Source organism: Schistosoma haematobium, chromosome ZW (assembly GCF_000699445.3).
Source record: "Schistosoma haematobium chromosome ZW, whole genome shotgun sequence".
Lineage (NCBI taxonomy): Eukaryota > Metazoa > Platyhelminthes > Trematoda > Strigeidida > Schistosomatidae > Schistosoma > Schistosoma haematobium.
Window position 1 is genome coordinate 17,208,768 of NC_067195.1, and position 12,802 is coordinate 17,221,569.

At 35.6% G+C, this 12,802-nt stretch overlaps 1 protein-coding gene across 1 annotated transcript; it reads right to left on the bottom strand.

Annotated features, from left to right (window-relative positions):
* Positions 1-26: 26 nt before the first annotated feature.
* Positions 27-12,550, bottom strand: MS3_00002900 (uncharacterized protein). The gene is made up of 2 exons (XM_051210556.1): positions 11,737-12,550; positions 27-3,144 (listed from the first exon to the last, which is right to left on the bottom strand). Exons 1-2 carry the CDS (start codon positions 11,750-11,752, stop codon positions 2,171-2,173), a joined length of 990 nt encoding a protein of 329 aa, XP_051070559.1. The 5' UTR covers positions 11,753-12,550; the 3' UTR covers positions 27-2,170.
* Between the last annotated feature and the right edge of the window lie 252 nt (positions 12,551-12,802).

A 12,802-nucleotide genomic window follows, 5' to 3' on the forward strand; every position in this document is an offset into this window, starting at 1 on the left:
TATATCAAAACACAATTATATGAACGAAGAATATTCTTTTCAATAATTTCTCATCAGGTTCTACCATTATAAATCCAAATTAATAATCCAGAGGGAGATCTTTAAATTGTCGATAAATTGTGTTTGAGAAAGCTAACTACTAGTTATTGATCAGTAGCACGAATTTAATGGATATTTTTACTCGACGGAATAACGTGTAAATAGTCATGAAACATAAAAATACTGGTGTCGTATTCTCTAAAAACGTTGGCGATCATAACAACCGAAAAGTGGATTAAAGAAAATCGATTAAAACGCCAGCTTTTGTAAACTTTTGTTTATTTGATTCAGGGTTTCAGAAGTCTTTCACAATTTAAAACGACTTCCTTATGATGCGTTCCTTTTAACTAAACAGTAAATCTGTTTAATCCTCATTCAGTTTAACTTAATGGGTGGTTTATGAGCAAAAAATTACATTAACTTCTTATGGGTGTTGTCCAAAGAACTCTTCTTTCGTTCATTCCGTTTTCATTGTAAATTATTTCTGTGCAGTAACTGGACTAGAATCACAATATGCTAAACGATTCATCTCTCCTCTTTGATAAAATAACATCTCAGTCCTCCTACCGGTCCTTATATGCCGTGTCACTTTGCCATCGAGCATCCCAAAGTCATTAACGTTTTTAGGGATGATGCGATACCTTTTTTGGACTATAGAAACATTATTAGTTAACTGATTAAAGCCGGTTAAGTTTTAAAAACTAAACTAATTTTTATTTTTCTCAACGAATTACATGACCAAATAGAAACAACAGCCTCTACTCAAAGTTGTATAAGGAAGCATTGTGTAACCCAAAATTGTATCACCAGTAATTAAACCATTTAATATGACCTGATATGATATCTTTCATTTCAAAGCGCTCAAAGTTATAGTTATGCACTAAGTGTATTTATGTTTTTAACTCACTACTTATTAAAAACAAATCTATGTTTGCAAGATCCTTGACTATTACGGTGTGCATTTCGTTGATGATATTATATTTGGAAATGATGTTGATTCTGATTAAGCGATCTAAATATATCTGATACTTCACTATAACAATTCCGCGACAAATTTTGTCTAAATAATTTATGACTTATGTCATGAACCTCATATTTTCGAGATAACCCCTCTCCATTTGTATTAACTTGATCATGTCGGTAAATTAGAGTGCATTTAACAATTATTTATAGAATCAGCTATCACTATTCCTAATATTGTTAAGCTGCACATGTAGCTTGATACAATTTGTTTGAAATGATGAATTAAAAGATTAAATAGTTACATATGAAGCTCGATTCAATTTATTGTTTATACAGTTTTACCTCAATTCAATCATCACTGAAAATAAGAAACATTGAACAACTACCTGGTTTTATTCATGGATTTATTAACTTCAATCACTCATGACGCTACCTCCAAAGTAAACTCCTACAACCGATAGTCTCGCTGCTTACAACCCCAAACCCATATAGAAAACAAAAGTTTCAAGGGCATTTCCATCTGAAAAATAATTCATTATTGATACACATTTGACAATTTGATTTCAATTTTTCATATCCTAAAAAATAAACAAAGTTCATTACAGTTGTAACCGGAGATCATTTGTAAATGAGATCGAGTATAGTTTGCTTTTTAGCGAAGGGAGTTGAGAATATGTAGATATTTTAATTGTATAATAAATTTCATTCTTTTTTCTTTTAAAAAAAAATACAAAGACCAAAATTGGGTAAATGAGTAAAACAATAATTTCCATTTTAAAAAACAAAACAAGACAAAATACCTAGTGCATTGAGACCGGGATTGAAAAACAATATTTCTAATATTTTTGCATAGAAGTACTAAATGATTTAACCAAAAGAGCAATATCAAAATAAGTACAAAGGTAAAGAATACATAAATAAGGATTTGGAGCAGAAGTAACACTGTGTTACTTAATGTAATTAATTAGTCGCTGAATTTTGTAGTTTTTATTCACTGATTCATTCGACATAACTACCGTCTGAACTCTGCTTTTTGGGATTTTAAATGTTCATTAATTTCTCATGTTTTATTCTATGATTTCTCTGTACGCATAACCTTATGTTTGACATTTGTAGGAAAGAAAACTAGTCTATTTTAAAATAAAGAATGAAAAATGCATCATCGTCATCATGTTCTTAATGGAGGTTGATCGTGAGAAACAAAATTTACTGTTCTTACATCACCGGTTAACTCTAGTGCTGATGGAGAAGGTGAATCATTCGATGAATCGTATCCACTTGGGGAATTATCAGTTGTAATTGGAGAAGATACACCAAAATAGCGGAATGTATTATGATTATTAACGGGATTATGATTACACTGTTCAGTCAATGCGTTTGTAAGTGGAGGGAGAACTGGATGTGTCATTGATTCTGATAATGATGAGGTGCTATTCCACGAATATTTAGTTGGTGTCGGATAATTATCAGACGATAAGGGTCGATTTAAAAAATGAGCACTCCTCATATTGGCACTGAAATTTAGTATTGATGTCGTTGTAACTTCTTTTGACTCATTATGACAGTTACATGAACACACTTGTCCACTTATCATTATATGGTTGTAACGACAGTCAATACAGAAATTTTGTCCATTCATATTATTTTGGAATGATACAATTGAACAGTATGGAGATACTCCAGAATCATTACTAATAGAATCACTAGTATTTTGTATAAAATTAGGACTATACGTTTGTCTGTAATGTTCAGAATTTGCAACTGGTGGTAAATTCTCGCCAGCATCGTAAACATTTAATGGATTATACATAAATCTTGAAGAATTATGAGAACTGTTAGTCCGGACCACATTCAAATGCTGTCTATCATTATCAGTATGTTCATGATTCATTAATCCGTCAGAAAATCCAAAACGATTAGTTGTACTACTACTACTACTATTACCAGTAGCCGCTGTCTGTTCTAAATTAATAAAATTTGTATCTGATAAGCCTGAGGCCAAAGATGAATTTGATGAAGTTGTTGAGAAAAATGTCATTCGGTTTAATCGATTATGATTGTATAATCCTCCACTTAACGGTGGATATAAATTTTCTTCATCCATCTCATTGACACCGGGTGAGTAAAATCGGTGTGATCGACCTGAATTAATGAGAAAAGTAAATTCGAAATTATGATAATATTGACAAATATAGGCGCTTCTAAATGTTTACCCTTCTTTTTGTAAAAGATTCCACCTATATGCCTGTAATACTATAATAAATTTCCTGATTTCACCAGTCATTTCAAAGTATAGATCACTGTTATTGGAAAGGTTTATGTCGGTAATTTCCTAGTTATCTTTAAAAAAATAAATAATATTTCACAGTATTGAATTACAACTTTCACGATATCACTTAGCTACAACTGAAACCTGAATTAAAACTTTCCAATGAAAATTCACTGAAACATTCATTTCAGTATTTTGCGCGTAAACGATATCCATTCCGAGATAGTCTAACTAGCTTGACGTCTGCCCACCATTTTAACTGGATAAAATATTTGACTAGATAATTGTGTTGAAATATTTCTTAACCGTCAATCTATATGGTTGCGTGGAAAAAAAGCTTTAAGAATCACAAACTAATGTCGGTGAATAAAAGTGAATGTTAAATTGACCATTTGTTCGTTTTAATTTTTTTTATTTGAACACATAGATATTGGTACAAGGATGCACCAAAAACATATGAGCCACAAAAATCATCCGATTTGTGTGAGGGCTGTGATGCTGCCCGGGTGTTCAAACCGAAGCAGGTGGTCTTCTTAGGGGGTCACACCACGAGCCTTTAACCTAAAGGTCTAATCCATAAGGCAGTGGAGCAATGTCAGGAGATGCAGTCTCATGGTAGTCGGTGACCAATAATTGTTTCATACGCCATTTGTTCTCTCAGGATCCTGGAGGCCATATGCACCATTGGTTTGTAATCAGGGTATTTCGATTCCCCTACGTGGATCCTCCATATCCACCTATCCGGTTAAAGCTTCGGATATTAGCTTTTCATCCTCTCAATTTCGTAAACAACACCCCCGCCGCGAGAAGGCAGTGAATAGGACTTCCCTGGTAGAAGCTGTATACACTTGGCCATGTGAGAGCATTTCGAGAGAGGGAGCTGACTCTCCCCATCCTCGGTCGTACCAGGGTATTTAGGGGCCCTGGTTTTAAACCACATCATTGTGTATCCAACTAAATCCTAATTTAAATATTTGCTGATTCACACACTAACACTAGTTTGGTATTGTAGCGTTCATTCAGCTCGCAAACATGATGAAGACCTAATTCTGTAGCAAAGTCTTAACGTCACGAATAACAACATTAATCGGAGAATATTGTTACTATCCAAATGGGTCGATCAAAGCCCAATGTAATGATCAAAATTTAAGGAAATCAGATTTACATCAATGAGTGAGTTATGAAGTTTAAGTTAACCAAATAGATTAAATGGTGGGAAAATTTGACACTACATAGTCATAGTATTCTAGATTTCGAAAGTTGTCTTTAAAAAAAACGAGTTCGAATATCGGTTCCGAACGTGTCTGTTTTTTGAAATTCTATTTCATCTAGGTCCAAAAGGTAGTCACTTAGATTAACACTTGATGATACTCACAAGTAAACTGAGTTTGCTGAAAAACGTTATTCCTTAACCTTTCAGGGCTGTAACTACCTCGTACAATTAGTGAATATAAAGATGGAGAAATTGTTAGGTAATAGGTTTCTAATGAAATTGTACTATTTTTTTGGATTTATACGATACTAGTTCAAGCAAATGGTTTACTAAGTCTAAAATGGATGAGTTCAATAATTTGGTTTGTGCTCTGTCCGGTGATAACTCCGCCTGTAGCTCTTCTAGAGTTACTGCCGGTCCCAAGCCCAGGTAAAGGAGGAGCGTTGGGCATGGGGTTAGCGACCACATCCCGTAGAAAACTAACTCGCTAAAAATACGCTAACCAGAAGAAATAATTCAAACCATTTTAACTCTGCCCTGGGAGTTAGAAGGTCTTCATTCAGAAGAACTATGACGCCTCATCGTGAAAGCTGAGTTCCTTAGGAATCCACGAGGCCGATATCCCTTCTGACAACCAGAGCAACAATTTTTATAGGTACATGGAACGTCCGAAGAATGTGGGAGACTGGGAAGATCAGTCAAATAGCAACAATAATGAGGAGATACAATTTGACAGTATTGGGAATCAGCGGAACCCATTGGACCCAAGCTGGACAACAAAGGCTAAATACGGGAGAGATGCTGTGATACTCTATACACGAAGAGGACAATGCTCCACACACTCAGGGAGTTGCTCTAATGCTGTCCAAGGTAGCACGGAATGCACTTGAAGGATGGGAATCTCATGGATCCAGAATCATCAAAGCATCATTCAAGACAAAGAAGGAGGGGATCACAATGAATATTATCCAATATTATGCACCCACCAATGATAGCAACGATGACGTTGAAGATCAATTCTACGAGCGGCTGCAGTCAATCATAGAGAAATGCTCAAGAAAGGACCTCACCATTCTGATGGGAGATCTAAACACCAAAGTCGTAATAGACGACACCGGATATGAAGATATCATGGGACGGCATGGACTGGGAGAGAGAAACGAAAATAGGGAAAGATTTGCAAATCTGTGTGCATTCAACAAATTGGTCATAGGAGGCACAATATTTCCACACAAACGTATACACAAAGCTACATGGATCTCATCGAACCACACCACAGAAAACCAAATAAATCATATTTGTATCAATAAAAAATTCCGAAGGACAATGGAAGATGTGAGAAGCAGGAAAGGAGCTGACATAGCTTCAGATCGCCACCTAGTTGTGGCCAAGATGAAACCGAAGCTAAAGAAGAACTGGACAATCAGCACTAAAAAGGTTCAATACAGCCTTCCTTCGAAATACTGACAAACTCAATGAATTCAAGATAGCTCTCAACAACAGGTTCCAAGCCTTACAAGATCTACTGAAGGAAGAAGAAACTACCATGGAGGACAACTGGGAAGGTATCAAAGAAGCATTAACTTCAACGTTTCAAGAGGTTCTGGGCCTCAAGAAGCATCATCATAAGGAATGGATCTCCATAGAAACACTGGACAGGATCAAAGAAAGGAAGAACAAGAAGACAGCAATTAACAACAGCCGAACACGAACAGAGAAAGTCCAAGCACAATCTGAATACATAGAAGCAAACAAGCAAGTGAAGAAGAGCATTAGAGCCGACAAGAAGAAATACGTGGAAGAACTAGCAATGACGGCGGAAAAAGCTGCAAGGGAAGGAAATATGAGACAACTTTACGATACAACGAAGAAACTAACAGGGAAATATAGTAAACCAGAGAGACCAGTCAAAGACAAAGAAGGCAGGCCAATCACTGAAATTCAAGAACAGCGGAACAGATGGGTAGAATACTTCGAGGGACTACTGAATAGGCCGGTTCCAATGAATTCACCGGACATCGAAGTAGCACACATAGATCTTCCTGTAGATATCATTCCACCAACGACCGAAGAAATGAGGATGGCCATTAGAAAAATTGAGAGAAGGAAAGCAGCAGCACCTGGCAATATACCAGCTGAAGCACTGAAGTCAGACATCGAAGTAACTACAAACACGCTTCACCTTCTATTGAAGAAGATTTGGGAGGAGGAACAAGTGCCTATGGACTGGAAAGAAGGGTACCTCATCAAGATTCCAAAGAAAGGAGATCTGAGCAAATGCGGAAACTACAGAGGCATTACACTACTGTCAGTACCAGGGAAGGTCTTTAACAGAGTGTTGCTGGACCGGATGAAAGACGCAGTAGACGCCCAACTTCGAGATCAACAATCTGGATTCCGTAAGGATCGGTCGTGCACAGACCAAATTGCGACACTACGGATCATCGCCGAACAATCAGTCGAGTGGAACTCGTCATTGTACACCAACTTCATTGATTATGAAAAGGCATTTGACAGTGTAGATAGAAGAACGTTATGGAAACTTCTTTGGCACTACGGAGTTCCTGAGAAGATTGTCAAGATTATCCGGAACTCATGCGACGGACTACAGTGCAAGGTCGTGCATGGAGGACAGCTGACAGACGCATGCCAAGTAAGGACCGGAGTCAGACAAGGCTGTCTACTCTTTCCCTTCCTCTCTCTTCTGGTGGTCGACTGGACTATGAAGACCTCGACATCTCAGGGAAAACACGGAATACAATGGACAGCTTAGAATCAATTAGACGATTTGGAATTCGCAGATGACCTGGCCCTCCTATCGCATACACGTGAACAAATGCAGATGAAGACAGCCAGTGTGGCAGCAGTCTCTGCATCAGCAGGCCTCAACATACACAAGAGGAAAATCAAGGTCCTCAAATGCAACACGGAGAACAGCAATCCAATCACACTTGATGGCAAAACTCTGGAAGATGTAGAATCCTTCACATACCTGGGAAGCATACTCGATGAACAAGGAGGTCCAGATGCAGATGTAAAGGTGAGGGTTAGCAAGGCAAGTGCCGCACTCCTACAGTTGAAGAGCATATGGAACCCAAAACAACTTTCGAACAATGTCAAAGTCAGATTCTTCGATAGGGACGTCAAGGCAGTTCTACTGTCCGGAGCAGAAACTTGGAGAACTGCTACAACCACCATCGAGAAGGTACAAGTATTTATAAATGGTTGTCTACGTAAGATACTCAACATCCATTGACCGGATACCATCAGCAACAGCCTTCTGTGCGAGAGGACAAACCAGCTTCCAGCTGAAGAAGAAATTAGGAAAAGACGATGGAAATGGATAGAACATACATTACGCAAATCATCAAATTGCATCACGAGGCAAGCCCCAACTTGGAATCCTGAAGGGAAACAGAAAAGAGGAAGGCCAAAGAACACATTACGTCGGGAAATAGAAGTAGATATAAAAACGATGAATAACAACTGGAAGGAGCTAGAAAGGATTGCCCAGGACAGGGTTGGATGGAGAATGCTGGTGGGCGGCCTATGCCCCTTCACGAGGATTAACAGGCGTAAGTAAGTGAAGTTCTGTCCGGTGATTTAAAGCTCTTGATACTCTCATAACACTGATACATAAACTAAAACGCGTTTAATTGAAATTCATTTCGACAGAAAAATACAACTATCCACTTGATTTTTATCAAGGACAATATGTATGAAATGACTGAGGAAAATCAGCATATTCTTAGATCACAGACACACATCAAATCCAACTGACAGCCCATATGAATCAATCAGCCCATGTTGATTTCCACCAATTAAATTTAAATTGCGAACAGCAAGCTGTGATCTGTTTATGACTCAGATTGGTCTGGAAAATAGAAACGTATCAGCATTAAAATCATTAGACACAGTGGGATATTATGCCTTTTAACATTCAGTAAATCAACTTAGATTCATATCACTTGCAATTAAACTGGACTATTTGGTCATAAAATCACATTAACAGGTCAAAATTAACTTTTGCAGACAGCCATCTTTGGTTTAGGGACAAACTGGGGTCAAATAAACTGAATATGATTTAGTCCCATATGTCGTAGAACATATGGTGACAATTTACATGAATAAGATACTGAAACGATGCTTCATTAGTTCTTAACCAATAATGGATTCATGAAAATAAGCAAATTACTATTATTTATATCATTATTATCTTTATTTGTATTGAAAGGTAGCTATTTCATCCTACTTTGGAGTAGCGAAACAAAATGTTAGATAGAAATACGCTAAACTCATATAATTCTATATTTGAAAATAATCGTTTTCAGAGACCTACAAGAACTGTCCCTTAACTTTCATTGGGAATTTCTAGTTTGGGGAACCTTATTCAACCCGTAAGAATTTCATAATCTGGTTGAGAAGCATTCTTATGGCTGGTTTCTATGACTAGCAACTTCATTGGATGAAGCTTAATGCACTAGTTCACAGAAGGTTGTAATTGGGTTTACTATATGAACGTCAACAAAAAGGAAACCAAGGTTCTAAGTTGCTCACCAACTGTCTTCAAACATTAAATGTATACTAATGTTTAGAGAAATATCTATATCAAATTACCTGTTAAAATGATAGCAATAATAAACCACATAAGGTCACTTGAACTGGTGAATTTAGAAAAAATACTCTGTTATGTATCAAAAAACCTTCATCATTTTGTTGGTCTCATACAACAATTCAGTAATACAAACATTTGTTAAAGTGAATTCCAGATAAACGACATTTGATGATTGGTTTATCCTAATCACTCTCCCTATGAGGTCATGACCTAATCTTAACCCGTCCTGAACTTAGATTTGTGTGGTAGGGACAGGAAAAATCGCTTACAATAATAATAATAAAAATGTCATAATAAGTTATGATCACAAACGAAGTTCACTATTCATCATATATAATTGATAAATATTTAGTCAGTTGAGAAAAACGCTTCCTTAAAGTTGCTGTATGTATAACAATCTAACTTATAAATCAAATTGAAAGATGTAAAACACCAACTTATAAAACTCTAATTATTGAGATCTAGTCATGTTACAGAATTCTATAATTAGTTAGAAAAGTAAGAGCATTATTTTAATTAATTAGATCATTGGTCTGAATTTCGTAAGTAATTCAATGGACTATCCATTGCATAAAATACTTCTATGTATATTTGAAGAATGTTTAGTGAAAAAATATTCATTTAATCGGTTCATAATCCGGTGAAATAAAATTGACATAGAGATAATCAGTGTATATGATGGAACTAAAAATTAAAAACATCCAGTCTCCTTTAATTTTCTCAATGTACTAAGAAAAATGAGATGTGGATTGGTTGAGGTTAGACATTAACACCATTGGATGCCGGCTCAGTGGTCCATTAGGTTAAGTGTTCGCGCGCGAGACTGAAGGCCCTGGGTTCAAATCCCGCTAGCGGGACCGTAGGTGCGCGCTGCTGAGGAGTCCCACAGGGGGACGAAACGGCCCTCCAGTGATTCCAGGTTTTCAGTGGTGGTCTAACATCAATCGGTTCATGATCTCAATCAAAAAATGAGATATATTTACAATTGATTGATCACTGGGTGGTGACCAGTGTCATGTATTTCAAGTCCTTCTTAGTGCAGACCGAATATTATCAACCAAGTTGCAATTTGGCCACTAGTCTAAGTGACTCGACATCGCTTGCACTATGCTGAGATAAGATGGTGTTTGGTCAACAGGGACCTTGTTGACTACCTCATTAATACACTAATCTGTTGGATAAACAATTGATTGGCAGGGTGTAGTTGTGTTAAGTTTAGTAAATTTTGGACTTGTCATAACTCTTAAGAATTGTTGTATAACGTATAACTTACAAATTTTGAAACTACAATTCCGTCTGAGCATAAAAGTATAATGTTATTATTTGGCAACCTAGATAGAAGTAACATGAGTTATGGACAATAATTCGAAAAATTACGATACAGTGTCAACAGTACACAATATAGATTTAGACACGCTTATTACGTAAAAGTTGGGAAGATTCAATTGCTTACATCGAGCTCCTATAAACAATAAGAGCGAGAAAAATAAAACCCTATAAAATTTGCTAAATTGTGATACTCAATGAGATGGAAAACCAAAAAAAAAGAATAAATGAAAACAAAAATAAGCATGAAATCTTGGTATCCCAAAAAAATTTTATGAGAAATTCAAGCTGACAGTGAATATATCAGTGCTACATCAGTTGATCTTAGTCATGTTACCCAGGATCTGTAACCAGTGACAGAATACAAAGAAATACTATTAAAAAGTTAAACCGTGACATTTTTAAAAATAATTTTCTGTAATTCAATCCATTTTCAACATTATGTATTCTTTAGCACATTAATTAGTGGTTTACTAAATCGTTAACTGATTAGTAGTTCACAGGAAAAAATATTGTATTTAAATACAGAAGAACCCTAACTCTAAGCTAAATGTCGCTTACATATATATCTAAGGTGTCACGCTTCACAGAATGAAAACCACACACACATATATAATACTCGCTAATCATTTCATTACCAAACGAAGAGAACGAAATTTTAAGTAAGTCACCCAATAAATCATATGATCACGGAAAAAAAGTTAAATCAAACTAGAGTATACGTTACTAATATCTGATTGAAGTCATTGATAAAAAAGCATTATCAACTGAATTAATTATAATTATGGTGTACATTCTCAGTAGTAAAATAGTTCTATTGAACGTGTTGTATCTGGCATATGACAAAAGTTAATAGATGGAAATTATCTTGGTGCTACAGTACGACAATGTAAAAATTAGATGTCTTGTTTTCATTAACATTGCACTGCCTTAACTGTTGTTGCCCAAGATATTGAAGAAAGTGTTTATGTTTTCAAATTCTATTGACCTATTTGAACGCCAAAGTTAATATTGTGATTTTTCCTGAATAAATGTAACTGAAGCACAATACACGAACACAGACTTAGTTATTGAGTATGTTTTTTCTAGTTGATCTGGTCGTCGTGATTTAGAAGAATTTTCCGAAGCTGATAATGTTCTATGTTCTGTCATATTATTCAGAATAAACACAGCTATCATTATATTTTACGAAGAAACAACTGTCGACAATGGAACGTACCAGTGGCCTAAATTATAATTGGTTAGTCTCAAATATACCTTCAAAAGTACATGAATTCAGAGATATTTTATGGATCATAAACACCAACTTACCGTTAAATTGATCCATTTATTAAGCTGAACCAGAAGTCGCTGTTGTGATATAATATTTTGAAAACCAGAAAAATAAGGACGTAGTAATTTGGAATGGTCCTCTCTTCTTAATGATGTGATTCAAAACATGGTACTGACATTTAGAGCCATGACTTAGCCCATGAAATTAATAAATTAAATTTTTGTTCTTTCAACTCAGCTTCTGATTGGTTTATAAATTTGTTGGGAATTCTGATTTTATCTGGTTTATTCAGATTTTAACCACCTCTCCCCCGTAAATCTCACTTTTAATATTTCAGGCCACTTAGACTGATGTGAAAAGGAGTATGAAAATATACATCCAACCTTCAAAAGTGATTGACCAATGTTGACCTGAAGAGAATGAAAATGGTAAGATAAGGGTACACAATCTTAGCCAGACAATGGACTGATCATGACACATTAATAATTTCATTTGGTTAACAACCTGGATGATGTCATAGTGCTTTATAAAGGCTTATTTGAATAGTTGTTGAACCTAAGACATCATGTTAGAAAAAACTAGACTGTCAAAAATGTAAAGGTTGGTAATCCGATCAGTCATTTCTAACTTCTATATAAATTTAACTAATTGCGTAACTGGTTAGCCAGACAGACCATAAGTCTAATAATAAAAAAATTTCGTTGAACTTGCGAAAGGTTAATATATTTGGTTGATCGATAAATTTCTCCTCAGAATAATTCAGAAGTGAGTACCACTCACTCACTAACTGATTGTACTTATTTCATTAAAATTAGTCAACTCATTTTTGCATTCAATTTAAGTATGGCTTCATTACAATGAACTATTACTAGAAATCGATACTCACAGAAGAGAAAATGATGAAATTCTTTGAAAACATTTATAACTACAGTTCATAGAACTTTCTTAATCCAGTAAACTAATCTAACTGTAAATTCATTTTGTATTGTTCGTTCGAATCTTCACATTGATGTTTAGGACTGCAACTGATCAGTTTCTTATTGGCATATGTGCATCCTGTATGGACTTCCTCGATATTGCCTTAAGTCATGTGCATTATAAGCA